The sequence below is a fragment of the Anoplopoma fimbria genome, chromosome 12, assembly GCF_027596085.1.
Source record: "Anoplopoma fimbria isolate UVic2021 breed Golden Eagle Sablefish chromosome 12, Afim_UVic_2022, whole genome shotgun sequence".
Classification (NCBI taxonomy): Eukaryota; Metazoa; Chordata; class Actinopteri; order Perciformes; family Anoplopomatidae; genus Anoplopoma; species Anoplopoma fimbria.
Window position 1 is genome coordinate 346,042 of NC_072460.1, and position 13,704 is coordinate 359,745.

Sequence of the window (13,704 nt, forward strand, 5' to 3'; positions counted from 1 at the left end):
TACTTTGGGAAGACATTCCGGCAACCGGAGAAACCCAGCAATCCCTTGTGCAGTTCCATTAATACCAACAGCGGAGCTACAGAGTGACACATGTTTATCTGTCTCTTACAGGTTTTGCTGAAGTTGTTCAGTTATTGTGTGAAGGTGAAGATCAACAGGCAGCAGCTGGTCAAACCAGAAATGAACACACTCAACGTCATGCTGGGAACTCTGAACCTGGTGAGTGTTACACTGACTTTGTAAAATCTAAAAGGTTGGAGTGCAATACGAAGCTTTTATAATACAGTTCATTAGTTACTTTCAGAGTTACAAGAAACTTATTTCCCCTCAGGCGTTAGTGGCAGAACAGGAGAGTAAGGACAGTGGTGGAGCTTCCATAGCGGAGCAGGTTCTGAGCATCATGGAGATCATTCTGGACGAAGCTAATGCCGAGATTTCGGAGGACAAGGTAAGCATCTAAACCAGACTCGGCTTTCTAGAGTAAAGAATAAACAGATGTTCGACACTATGAAAGTATCAAAGCCTGTAAATATTTGTTCTTGTAACTGTGTATATCAAATGGACACCGGTTTGTCTTTTGCAGGGTAACCTGCTGCTGACTGGAGACAAAGATCAGCTGGTCATGTTGTTAGACCAGATCAACACCCTGTTTGTGCGCTCCAACCCCAGCGTGCTGCAGGGTCTGCTGCGCATCATCCCATACCTGTCCTTTGGTGAACTGGAGAAGATGAGGATCTTGGTGGAACGTTTCAAACCATGTTGCAGCTTTGACAAGTGGGCATCACTCGGCTTCCACTAACAAATAAACACACACATTAAAGTTTTTTAAATGCATCATTTTGGGTAGATAGAAAATGGATAGACACATTTACAGCTAAAAGGGTTACATCTTCAAACCGATCTGATTATTTCAGATACATTTGCATTTTTTACAACGAAGTAGAATTGACCCCTGGCTTTGTTTTCTCAGGTACGACGAGGAGCATAGTGCAGATGACAAAGTGTTTCTGGATTGCTTCTGTAAAATCGCTGCTGGGATCAAAAACAACATCAACGGCCATCAGCTGAAAGATCTTATTCTCCAGAAAGGAATCACGCAGAGTGCACTGGACTACATGAAGAAACATATCCCCAATGCCAAAAAGTAGGTCTTCTTACAGTTGCCCAGAGATAGTCTATCAATACCTTTGATATATGTGCTAGATTGAACATTTTCATTTTGTTCTGCACTCTGATCAGTCTGGATGCAGATGTCTGGAAGAAGTTCCTCTCCAGACCAGCTCTACCCTTCATTCTCAGATTGCTCCGTGGTTTGGCAACACAGCATCCCCCCACACAGGTACTAAATATTATACATGTTAATATTATATCATGAATGTTCCCATGTTTGGAGGAGCATTAGAAAACTATTCAAACCGGTTAGACACAGCTCGCAAACTCTGCATTAAATACTTCTGCAAACAAAAGACAACCTAGCTGCCTAACATGACTGGTTGTGTTCTTATCTTCTGTTCAGGCGCTGATAGGCACAGATTCAATAACCAACTTACATAAGCTGGAGCAGGTATCCAGTGATGAAGGCATCGGCACACTGGCGGAAAACCTTCTAGAGGCGCTGAGGGAGCACAGTGATGTCAAACTGAAGATAGAAGCAGCCCGCAGAGAAACCAGATCTGAGAAGAAGCGTATGGCTATGGCCATGAGACAGAAGGCACTGGGAACACTGGGCATGACGGTACTCTTGTCCTCTTTAATCTAACTTTTCATTTTGCTCCATTTTCTTTTTCTTCACTTTGTTTAAGTGGAGTTCATTTGTATCTCTACCGCTGTCACTTCATTTCATTAACACAGTCAAACCGTTATGTCGTTTTTTTTTAATGTGTGGTGTATGTGTTAACCTTTCAGACCAATGAGAAGGGTCAGGTGGTAACCAAGACCTCACTGTTGAAGCAAATGGAGGAGCTGATAGAGGAGCCGGGCTTAACCTGCTGTATCTGTAGAGAAGGTTACAAGTTCCAGGTACAAATTCATGATTATGGACATTTTTCTTTAGTTTGGTTTAAAGCATTGTATGTAGCAGCTGCCGCTGTAGGCAGACACAATGATATACCAGCTACCTTTCTGAATCTCTGAGAACTGCATAAGAATTTTTTCTTGTGCACTTCTGGTGTTTTGAGTTAACATTTTGGTCTTTGTTTTTTTTGTCCCAGCCAACCAAAGTCCTGGGTATTTACACTTTCACGAAGCGTGTGGCCTTGGAGGACTTTGAAAACAAGCCTAGGAAGCAGCAGGGCTACAGCACTGTGTCGCACTTTAACATAGTCCACTATGACTGCCATCTGGCAGCCGTCAGGTAGCACCAATACAATCATTTACCTGCTGATGTTTAAAATTACATTTAATAATGTTGTTGGCTCTCTTTTAATTTATTCTAATCTGATGTTTTTATTTTTCCTTCTCCCATGGGGCAGGTTGGCTCGTGGGCGAGAGGAGTGGGAGAGTGCTGCTCTCCAGAACGCCAACACCAAGTGCAATGGGCTGCTTCCTGTGTGGGGGCCACATGTGCCAGAATCAGCATTTGCTACATGCTTAGCAAGGTAGAATCGTACATCAGCACACCCTAGTGGTTTCACAGTGTGGTCAACTATCAAAGCCACTAGTTGACTCTGTGCATTGTTGTAGAACAATCGTTCATGAGCGGTTTGAAGCCGGCGGCACTGCTAAGCTAGTCTCCCCACACCATACTGAAAATGTTATATATCATGATAAACATCAAATATGATAAACATGTATTGATTTGGGACCTAAAGGGGTAAGTGTAAGCCTCCAGGGGCACATTTACACCAGATTCCTCTGTGTTGCATAGACCCCAGTCCTCCCATTCATTTTGAATGTGGGTAGTGTGTTTGGGCTGCCGAGGTGGGAGCCACAGGTGGTGTCAGAAAGACGCTGTGTAATGCACGGAGACAGCAGCTTCAAAGTGCCGCGGTTAAAGGGGAGAGGGTACCCCAAGTTCACATGTAGACAATGAGGCATCAACACAGAAAAACTTTGCTTAGTGTGGCTCAGAGTAAGTCCTTCCTAAATGGATTTCTCTCTGGGGCACAGGCACAACACATATCTGCAGGAGTGCACGGGCCAGCGGGAGCCGACGTACCAACTCAACATCCATGACACCAAACTGCTGTTCCTCCGCTTTGCTACCGAACAATCGTTCAGCGTGGACACCGGAGGAGGAGGACGAGAGAGCAACATCCACCTCATCCCCTACATCATCCACACAGTGCTCTACGTCCTCAACACGTAAGAACCTTTTTGATGTAACATATGTCTGACCACAGAAATGAAATGATCTGTGCCAATGCCCAGCTGCTAGATAACACACCAACCATAACTCAGCCTATCTGACCAACATGCAGCTGATATTCTTCATGTTTTTCCTCATCTCCTCTCACTTTGCCTTACAAACTCTGCAGTACAAGGGCTACATCCCGGGAGGAGAAGAACCTGCAGAGTTTCCAGGAGCAACCATGTGAAAAATGGGTGGAGAGCTCATACGATGTTGAAGGGCCGCACTATTTCACCATCTTGGCCATGCACATCATGGCGCCGGAACGCTGGAGGAGTTCACGTTTATACTTCCTACGAAGACTCCTGGTCAACGCACACGCCCGCAAGGTCTCGGCAGTCTGCACCAACAAGTATGAGTCATTTCATTTTTCATTTTTCTGCGCCCTCTTTGTTCTCTACTACCACATTTCATTTTCATTTAATATTTCCTGCTATCATTTAACTGGAGTAGATTCTGAAATGAACACTACTATGTAATGAATGGAGAATCTGTTTTGTCTGAGATACCTAAAGATTTACAAAGCTAATGCTCTGCACTGTTTGTATGATTTTGGTATGAAATTTAAAATACAATGAACCTCTACCTTCATCCTCTTCTTCACTTTTACTCTCAGACTCACAGATAAAGCTCCAAAGGAATATGCAGTCTATCGCTCACCTCTTCTCTTCTGGGCCCTGGTGGATCTGGTCTACGACATGTTCAGGGTAAATGTGTTACAAACTCAGAGCTACTGGCCATGTTGATGCCACAAACATAATCCGATGATATTCTGCCTTTCTTTTCTGCTTTAGATTTGAATGCTATGAACGATTGGGCACTGATCAATGTTAAATAATAGTAATAATAAAGTTGCATGTTATTAACGATGAATCATCGTTAACATCTAATCAAAAGCTTGAAGGTGTCAGAAGCTGAATTTTGTCTTCATTTCTCTTCTTCTTCCCTCTGGCCGTACAGAAAGTACCCACGAGCAACACAGAGGGGGGCTGGTCCTTCTCGCTAGCAGAATATGTCCGTCACAACGACATGCCCATCTACGAGGCCTCGGAGCGCGTGCTCAGGGCCTTCCAGGATGAACTCATGCCAGCTGAGTCCTTGTCAGAGTTCTGTGATGTTGTAGGTCAGTATGCACACTTAAAATAGAAATATTCTTTAATGCTTTTGCTTCAAGTTGTACTCTGGATTCATTTGGAAATTGGACACATCTACAGTGAACCAACTGGTTGAACTGTGATGGTCTCTACTCTTGTTGACTCCTGACCTTAAGTTCTTGGCAGGTGTAAGTTCTAAAGGGTGATGTGAATTTGATTAAGATACTTTATGTTTTTTTCTCTCAGGTCTTCTCTCTGAAATCCCAGACCCAGACCTCTTCCTGCAGGATTTGTTGAACTCTTTGCCCTGATGGCCAACCTCAACCCACACCCCTCCAACACACAACAGCCCTGCAAATACAGTTGGGACACCTACCAACTGAAAAAAAAGAAAAGATTTTCTCTTTTTAAACACTGACACCATGCTGAGTACACACACACACACACACACACACACACACACACACACACACACACACACACACACACACACACACACACACACACACACACACACAGAGTATACGCATTGCCTCTTACTCACCTCCCTCCCCCATATGACATCTTCAAATTAACTTTAAGCTGAAACTATGTGTAGTCTAAAAACATCATCCACTTCTGGAAACATCTCTGTAACTTTTAACACAAAAACACAATGCTGTTGTTAAACTGTTCTAAAACAGAATTTACACTTTGCCCCTCTGATTCAGAAAGCTTCAGTCCAGAGTTGGTGACTGATGATTGAAACCAGAGACGTTTAGTCTTTAAGGACATCACAGATGGCCACAGAATGGCGGGCTGAGAGAATAAAAAAAAGAACTAGTTGTTTGGTTGATGGGAATAACAAGGGAATTCTGTTTTAGCTTTCAAACCCCTCCCCCACTAATATTGGGCTTCAATGTTAAGGTAACAAAATGTGTTTTGGGATTTGACCCACCACGTGTTAAGAGTGGCATTTGATTTTATCTTGTTTTCATTATTGTTTGTTTGATTTCAGTTTGTTTTTTGGTCTGGCTTTTTAAATAACAGAAGGTTCAGTGTCACATGGTGGCTGGCTAAGCTGTCCTTTTCTTCAGGGCTCTTGCTGTTTGGTCTGTAGTTTCTAACTGGAAATTGAGTGATGGACAGAAAAAGAGAGTTTTCGATTTTGTGTGTGTGTGTAAGGTTTCTTTTATCATCCTCTGAAGCAAAATGGTGAAAAGAACAATGAATAAAAGTTTGTTTTATTTTTTCCCATAAAGCTATGCCTTTGTTACAAAGTGAACTTTGGACTTGTGAAAGATTCCATCTGTTGCAATGAAATATCAGACCTGTCTAAATGAATAATAAAACAGACCTACATTATATCCTTAAAACACCCTTTTCTTTGACTAATTGTTTTTCTCGTTCAGTTTGTTTTGTTTCTCGGGCCAACACTCTTGTGTCAATCCCCAGAACAGATTTCTGGAAAGCAAAGTGCCGCTGAGTTTATCCTCTGTGATTGACTTTCAACTTCCAGACCGTTAAAAACCAACGTCCTTGTAGTCCAGAGCTGATGCATGGTGTGGAGTTCACCTAGTGTATTGTTAATATTCCTAGTCCCGCTGCTACAATGTTCAACTGTTGCTGAATGTCTGCTTTTTTAATTGAACCTATGATTAATAAAGCAGTTATAATTCCAAATCTGATTCAGGGTAACCTCTTCTGTTCCAGCTGCTGTCTACACCAAAACAGCACATTTGTTTTGAACTGGGCAAAGGCCTGAGTCGCAGTAGAAAAAGTTATTGGGAAATTAATTATGGCTGAATTCCATTTAGCTGCTTCAGTTGTTGTTCTGGTGAATAATTGCTCACTGGAACGATCGAATAGAGCAGAGCTGTTATTCATTCATAGTAACATAAGTCCAAACGTCTGCTGGGTTAGAGACTCATGGGAAATGTCCCGTCAACATGTGCGTTTATTTTTCTTTAGCAGCACCGATGGCGATAAGCTGTAATCGCAGAAGGGTTTTTGGATCTCACTTTCCAAAGGGTCTCCACTTTTCTGAAATGCACGGGCTTTCATCAGTGTGCCAAAGGCTCAGTCTCTGCAGTGACTTAACAAACATTTAGTTAAACTTTAGGTGTATGAGTCTATATTTGATTATGCTTTTAAATGAGATTTTATTACATTAAGTAACACTGCAGTTGTTCATCATTTAGGGTCCCTCTAAAGAAACACTATCTGTCTTAATTAGTAAAGCAAAAGGGTCCAATACAGCTTTGGGTTACAACGGCAGCCTTCATGCATTGCCTTTTCAATATCTAGTGGGTACCCTACCATGTGATACTTGAGCAAGGCACTTAAAGCCCCATAGGCTCCAGCTAAATCTACACACTTCATACAAATGCACACCTGGGTTGCCAGCAGTCTCGTCACATCAATCCAAAAACTTAATATCCTAAATCCTACATCCTACTGTGGCTCTGCTCTTTGACACCAGCTTAAGAAAAAAACCCTGTAGAGTACCTCAGAGTTGTTGAGACCAGAGTCCAGGGAGAAAAAGCTGTTGCGTTAATGTTGTGTAAAGACCACCAGAGAGCGGTGTTCATTAGGACACTGATAATGTGAGAAAACTGTAGAGAACTGAACACATAAAATGATCTACCATTATTATTAGTGTGAGGAAATGATTTGCAACACAAACTGCAAATGTTATAAAAACATATTCACTTTATTTTTGACATGCATATGAAGGCACATATTTCACATTTCAGTTATAACAACTAAAATGAGATCTCTCAACACAATGTAAAACATTTACAAAACAAAGTATGCATTGGCATACACATTCTCCTTTTATACAAAGGAATATGGCTTGAGTCCCAAAAAACAACAACCTGGCAACATGGTCTTTAGGGGACCAGTTTCAAGGAGTACTAAGGCTTAAGGCATGAAATGCACATTTTAAGGCACATTTTTGACCGTTTAGATCACAGTGTATGTGCTATACATCTCCCATCGTTTCCACTTTCTGTGGTGTAAAAGCACCCAACAGAAATCAAGAAGTCCTTTTCCATCTGAAGAATGTTTTTCATTTGGAGCTTCTCCTTGACAATGTTCATTACTACCAAGCTTGTAGACACACACACACACACACACACACACACACACACACACACACACACGCAGTCCGGCACATCCCATCTCATTTCATGTTGTTCTCGTGTGTTCACATGTTACTGGCAGCAGAGCGGTGCCACGTCCTCAGCAGGTGAGGGGAACAGCCGCATGGCCTCTCTGGAGGATTTGGTGTAGCCGTTGTGGAAAATCAAGGCCTTTTTCACTGTGAAGAAGGAGACTGTCTTGTCCCACACGTCAGAGCTGGACCCCTCAGTGTTGAGTTGGCTCTCCACTGCTGAGCGGAGCCTCACTGCTCTGTCTGTGCACTTCCTCTCCAAAACCATCATCTTACACATGCTGAGGAGAAACATCAGATTAATACTCAATACACAGAAAAGACACCAGATTTAAATGTAGCCGGTTACAGAAATCCTCAACTGTAAGAGCAATTTAAAGGCTTGGTTCTGCTGCTGCCCCAACACAAAGGAGGTGAATGGACTTTAATCGGTGGTGCTCCCTGCATGAAATGTCAAACAGCAACTGTCTTCCCAGAATGAGTGTCCCTGTTAGGTTGGATCGTCAACAGATCCTCCATTAATTGGAAACTCTCCCCAGAAATAAAGATTGTTGGTGCGCTCTCTCACCAGATGTCCACCTCCATTTTCTTGGGGTGCAGGCAGAACTCGTGACAGTATCTCAAAAACTGGTGAATTAAAAAACAAACTGGCAATAGAGGTAACATCATCTTAGTATCATCTGCCCCAAAGCAAGAACCAATGACACTTTAGCTTAATAATAAGTGCTAATCGTGAGTCAGATTCCTGATAACTTTACAAAACCAAACTACCAAAACATCGCTTTGCTCCAGAATGACCTTGAGTGAAAGTTGGTCAAATAAACTTTTTCTCCATTTGAGCTTACGTTGTGTGCTGGTCCCGCATGGTGAATATGCAGTCAGTTGTTGTCCAGTCAGTCCAGGCCTGTGTCGACTACAAGAGGCGGTCAGAGTTCTGATCTTACCCACCGCAACGACGCTCCTTTATATACCTTTACCAACTATCCCACCATTTAATGTGATGCTGGTTCTCACAGTGTTTGGCCAATCACGAAGCAGTGTTATGACAATAAGATGTGAATGAATAAGTTGAATTCATGGGGCACAATGGCCCCAATCCAAACAAACAGGTGGGAGGGGCCTTTCGTTGACCTCCTGTCGCTCAGCTGATGCGCCACAACGAGGGAGATCTCCTCCTTATTGTTTCTACTGGGAGTGATATGTGGTGGGAACATGGAGGAAGAATGTCAGCCTGAGGACGTTCTACATGGAGAAGTATGTCGATTGAACAACGCGGTGGACATCGATGGTCATCTAAAGCTGTGTGGCATTAGACCTTTCACTTTTTTGTGAAAATGTAGATAAAGTTGCCTTTTAAAGATCAGCAATATGTTAAATCATCACAGGCTTTATGGTATTATAGTTTTTAAGGTTCACATTACTTGTTATAGTTGAGTCTTTAATGTGTTGTTTTTTTCCTGAATCAACTTTTAACAACTTTTTATCTCATGCATCTATCATTTATAGGCCAAAACCGTAAAAAAATGATTCTAGCAAACTATCCACAGGGTATACCACCCTCCACACACACACACAACCTATTCTCTTTCTGTCTCTATTTCAGCCTCTCCAATTCTCACGGTGAGCGTCTCCCATGCTTTATTGGCTGACAATAGCGTACTATCCGTCCAGATGGTGTGCCTGGAAGCCCTGTTTACAGCACTGTGTTCCTGGGTGTGTGTGTGTGTGTGTATTTGGAGGGGGGTTGGTCACTCAATCTTTGTTCGATGGGGCACACTTCCTTTCAGCAGCCGGCCTCAGTGTCATTAACACTGAAGTGTGGGAAGCCTGGGACCACAGCGGCTCCCACGTTCCACACAGGCAGGAAGGGAGCGTGTGACTGAGACGTGGCCAGCGGCAGGCAGGTCAGCCAGCTGTGTGTGTGTGTGGGGGGGGGAGGGAAAGTGAATGAAGTGTGGCTGTCTGCATGAGTATGCGGGGAGTTTGCCTGATGTGTGAACATGTGCCGGGAGTGTGGAGGCTGTTAAGATTTGAACAGTTGACGCGGCTTCCTTGTCTTACAGTTTAAAACGTTTTCACCTACTGTCAATAAAAGTTAAAAGACTGAATCTTTTAACAGCAAAATGTCAAGTGTTCGTGTTGATTTTTCAGTAACACTTATGTGGAGTGAGAGCATCTGTAATGTCAGTAATAACTCCTTTTAAACCAGAAACGATACGATAGGTGAAAGTTGAACCAGGAATTCTCTCTTTTAAATGTGATGTTTACTTATTTGACAGTTTGAATAATTATTATCTCTAAAATTCATCTTGCCCACTCCAAACCAGTGAGAAGAGAAAAATGCAGAAACTTATCACGTGAAAGAAACAATATTGTTCTGTTAAACAAAATAAAATGTCTTTATCAATTAGATTTTATTTGAGTATGAAAACTTTTTCTTATTATCTTTGAGACGTCTCAACTGTTGCACGGCTCCACGAGGAAAGTCTGCCGTGTCAGACTGGTGGAAGTGGCTGCATGTTGGCCTTTTCTAATGGCTGGCCCTCTAACACCCACGTGTGCCTTGTGGCGGAGGCACTTTGTGCTCAATTAGGTGGCGGTTGAGATGACATGAGACAGCGGCGTACTTCCCTCTGGGGTCACCACTTTCCCATATCAACACAAGCACTGGGTCGTTCTCCCAGCTACACCCCCCTCCTCCCTCCCTCCCTCCCCACCACCACACTCTTTCTCTCACAGTCTATTCCTCCACCTGCTCCCCGGAGACACACTCATTGTCCCCACGGCTATAAACACTTCATTGAGCATGTGGCAGCCCTGCGTTCCTCAATGCCCTTCCCAGCGCTCTCATTGGCCGGGGGACTGTGAGAAACTCCAACAAGCCCAAGACCCACACATTCATATGGAGATTTGGGCGTATAAATACAGGGCAGAGGCAGAGGAGAAGGCAGCTCAGATCCAACTGGCTCTTCGAACCGAGCAGGAACTCTCCGACTACAACCATGGCACCCACTGTTTTTGGACAAGCAAGCTATACTAAGGAACACCTGACTCCTGCTCATAAGGTAAACTTGATTTCTATCAAGTCACATAGCTCCCTTTTTGAACAGTGTTCATATCGTATGAAAAAGTTTAGATTTATATGCTAAATACATTTTCTTTTTCTTTCCTTCAGCTGAGAAAGCCAATGGTGGAGAAACTGCGCAGAGACCGAATCAACACCAGCATCGAGCAGCTGAAATCCCTCCTGGGTCCTGAGTTCATCAGGCAGCAGCCCGACTCTAAGAAAGAGAAGGCGGACATCCTGGAGATGGCCGTGGTCTACCTGAGAGGCTGGCAGCATATGAAGCAGCAGCAGCAGGCCAACGGGACATCTGGCCTGATGAAGGGCAGCGAGGGCTACTCTCGCTGCGTGCAGGAGGCCGTCAGCTTCCTGTCACACTGCGAGGTCCAGACTCAGGCCCACCGACGGCTGCTCAGCCACTTCCAGGGCCAGCAGGCGTCCAGCAACACTCCCTGCACCGTCTCCCCTCCTGGCTCTCCGCTCCATCAGATCAGCTCCAGCAAGGGTGTGAGCCAGGCCGGCAGTGCTCTGTGGAGGCCCTGGTAGGATGGAGGCAGCATCTCCTCCTCACAGATAGAGAACTAAGTCTGTGAACGTCATGGACAGAAAGTTGAGGACTCATTGAAGTCTGTTTTCGTTTGCTTTGCCTGGAGATTCAATAATGTTGAGTGTTTTACTAGTGTGGCGAAATGGGCACAACGTGCCAGTATTCCTTTGGAAGTAGTGAAATGATCAGGTTCTACTGAACATGTACACCGTGTGTATACGCATTATACGCTTTACATTTGCATTAGTACAGTGCCTACTCTTGTTCCTGTGGGGAAAAATACATTTGTTTGTTTGTTTTGCAAACGTCACTGAATTGTATTGTTGTAAACCCACATTGGGTTGAAACTGTTTTAGTGTCTGAGACAGTGTTTGATTTATCTAACTGTCTATCTGTGATACGAAGTATCACTGACTGATACATGTCATCAGCTGAGTGCTGATCAATCGACTACATCCCTTAACTGATCCCATGGATTCACCTTGACTGTAAATCTTATTATGATTATACCTAATTATGACTATATGTAACCATTATTTGGCCTATGTGTGAAGGAGTGTTGAACCTGTTAACTGTTTAGTTGTAATGTTCATTATAGATGTTTTTTTCATCTTCAAGTGAATACCTTTTATAAAGGCATGTTATGTTGATATCTTAAAGAATCTGTTGATTTGCTTCCTTGAGAAGTTTGCCTTTGAACTTGAAAAATAAATGGGAAACTTCACATGAAGTTTTACAAACATAAACAATAGTAGCGTCTTTCCTTTTTCCATAAAACTGGAGTGCTGAATGTACATATAAAGTCATACATAAGAATGATTGAATGAATTATCAACGAATAGGAGAGCAGGTAGAGTTTGTGTTCTGGTCAGCGTTTGGAAATAGAAATATATCCAGTCACACCAAAGAGTTTATCAGCACAGCAGCTCCACTATTGTGCCTTGCTCAAGGGAACAACGCCATAGAAATCAAGGTTAGATTCCTGTAGCAGTCTTCTTGGATAAATACTTTGTCAGGTAATCATAGCATAAGTCCGTGTATTCATATTTTAACAGTGTACAACCATTGCATAGTTTGTTTTGAAGAATAATTTCAAGAATTGAAGAAAGCCCAAATTCTTCAGTAAACAATTTTTTTTTATTTATTCTGCTACCAAAGCATATATATATATATATGTATGTATATATATATATATACATCTGTTTTGATGTACACTGATTTGTTTGCAGTGTGGATTATTCATTTTTAGCACCACATATCTGAATGACCTGATTTTACTTCAACAAATGAGACCAAAAAAACCTGAATGTTCAGAAATAGAAATAATGTTACTTAGGGAAAGTTTTTACTTCTTATCTTAATGGTTGCCCCAGTATTTCCCTCGGGGATCATTAAAGTTTCATCTCATCTGACCTCACTGGGGCACAGGTGTTCATAAAGTGGAAGAACTGTGGTGACACCCCGCACACATGACCCACTTCTGTTGTGGTGGTGGTGACATGCTGTCTCGTGCTTGAATTATGTCTCAAGTGCCACAAAAGTCTTTCACAACTATTTGTGTGTGCAAAAGTTGTGGAGAATGTGGCATGCCTGGGACTTTCTCAGGGTCTCGTTGTCCAGGCCAGATGGTCTGGCTGAAGCTGCCTCCCCCTTCAACAGGAGATCAAACACCGTAGCTAATGTGATGTGTAACAAGACACACTTCTATTGTTCCCGTCTGGGGGCCAGTGAATAGGCACAGAGTGTGGGAAACGGGAGATATCACACTCACAGAGAGATGGCTGACGGGAAGCCGCTCTGCGCCGCCGCGGGTCTGAGCGACGGCCGAGACTTTATGGCAGGAATTCAGAGCTCTCAGGCTGCTGGTGGGAGGGGAACTCATCTTCACACACACTTGTAGACAAAGACCCCCAGCAGCCGTGCAGTGCACACTAACTTTCAGAGGAGGCACATATTCACACAAACGTGCACAATGAAATCAATGGAGGGGACAGATAATGAGCCAAACATGGACGTGACTTCATAGATGAATTAAGAAAGAGAGAGATGTTTACTTACATATACCTTAATATGAAAATGTACAAAAACAAGTACTAGAAATGAAAAGGATATTTGAAATGAAATGATTTGTCATTCTACTTCAGGTTATTTTCTACAGTTTCTAAGTCACGTATTTGAATGCGCTAGTATTTGTGTTGTGGCATTTCTACTCTGAACAAATGAAATCTTTGAGCGCTTCTTTCAGCATGTGTAGTTGAATGTCTGAAACCTTAAATTAAGAGAGTCAACACAGGCCAAAGGCAGACAGGCTGCTCTGTGCCAGGCAGTGAAGCCAGTTGACTTGATTTTTCCCAGATGGACCGAGACACAGAGTTTCTGTTTGTCCTGCAACAAAAGATCAATTAACATTCCCAGTGGAGCATCGAGGAGCGGCATGGCTTTTGTAGCTCATTTACCCTGATGTTGAGGACTGGTGGGAAACTGGGGAGACGG

General features: G+C 43.1%; 2 protein-coding genes across 2 annotated transcripts in view; both read left to right on the forward strand.

Moving 5' to 3' along the window:
- ubr4 (ubiquitin protein ligase E3 component n-recognin 4) overlaps positions 1-5,798 on the forward strand; it is a 55,324-nt gene extending 49,526 nt beyond the window's left edge. Inside the window, 14 exon segments of the mRNA XM_054609643.1 lie at positions 112-219; positions 332-448; positions 584-774; positions 971-1,144; positions 1,240-1,339; positions 1,517-1,735; positions 1,906-2,019; positions 2,211-2,353; positions 2,472-2,597; positions 3,109-3,303; positions 3,477-3,701; positions 3,966-4,056; positions 4,310-4,472; positions 4,690-5,798. Of these exon segments, the coding sequence (XP_054465618.1) occupies positions 112-219; positions 332-448; positions 584-774; positions 971-1,144; positions 1,240-1,339; positions 1,517-1,735; positions 1,906-2,019; positions 2,211-2,353; positions 2,472-2,597; positions 3,109-3,303; positions 3,477-3,701; positions 3,966-4,056; positions 4,310-4,472; positions 4,690-4,754 (2,031 nt within the window). The 3' untranslated portion in view covers positions 4,755-5,798.
- Positions 5,799-10,502: 4,704 nt separating this feature from the next.
- Positions 10,503-11,210, forward strand: LOC129100290 (transcription factor HES-5-like). Its single transcript, XM_054609887.1, is given in 3 exon segments — positions 10,503-10,594; positions 10,596-10,665; positions 10,776-11,210. Coding segments are annotated over 3 exon segments (597 nt in total).
- Positions 11,211-13,704: the final 2,494 nt, after the last annotated feature.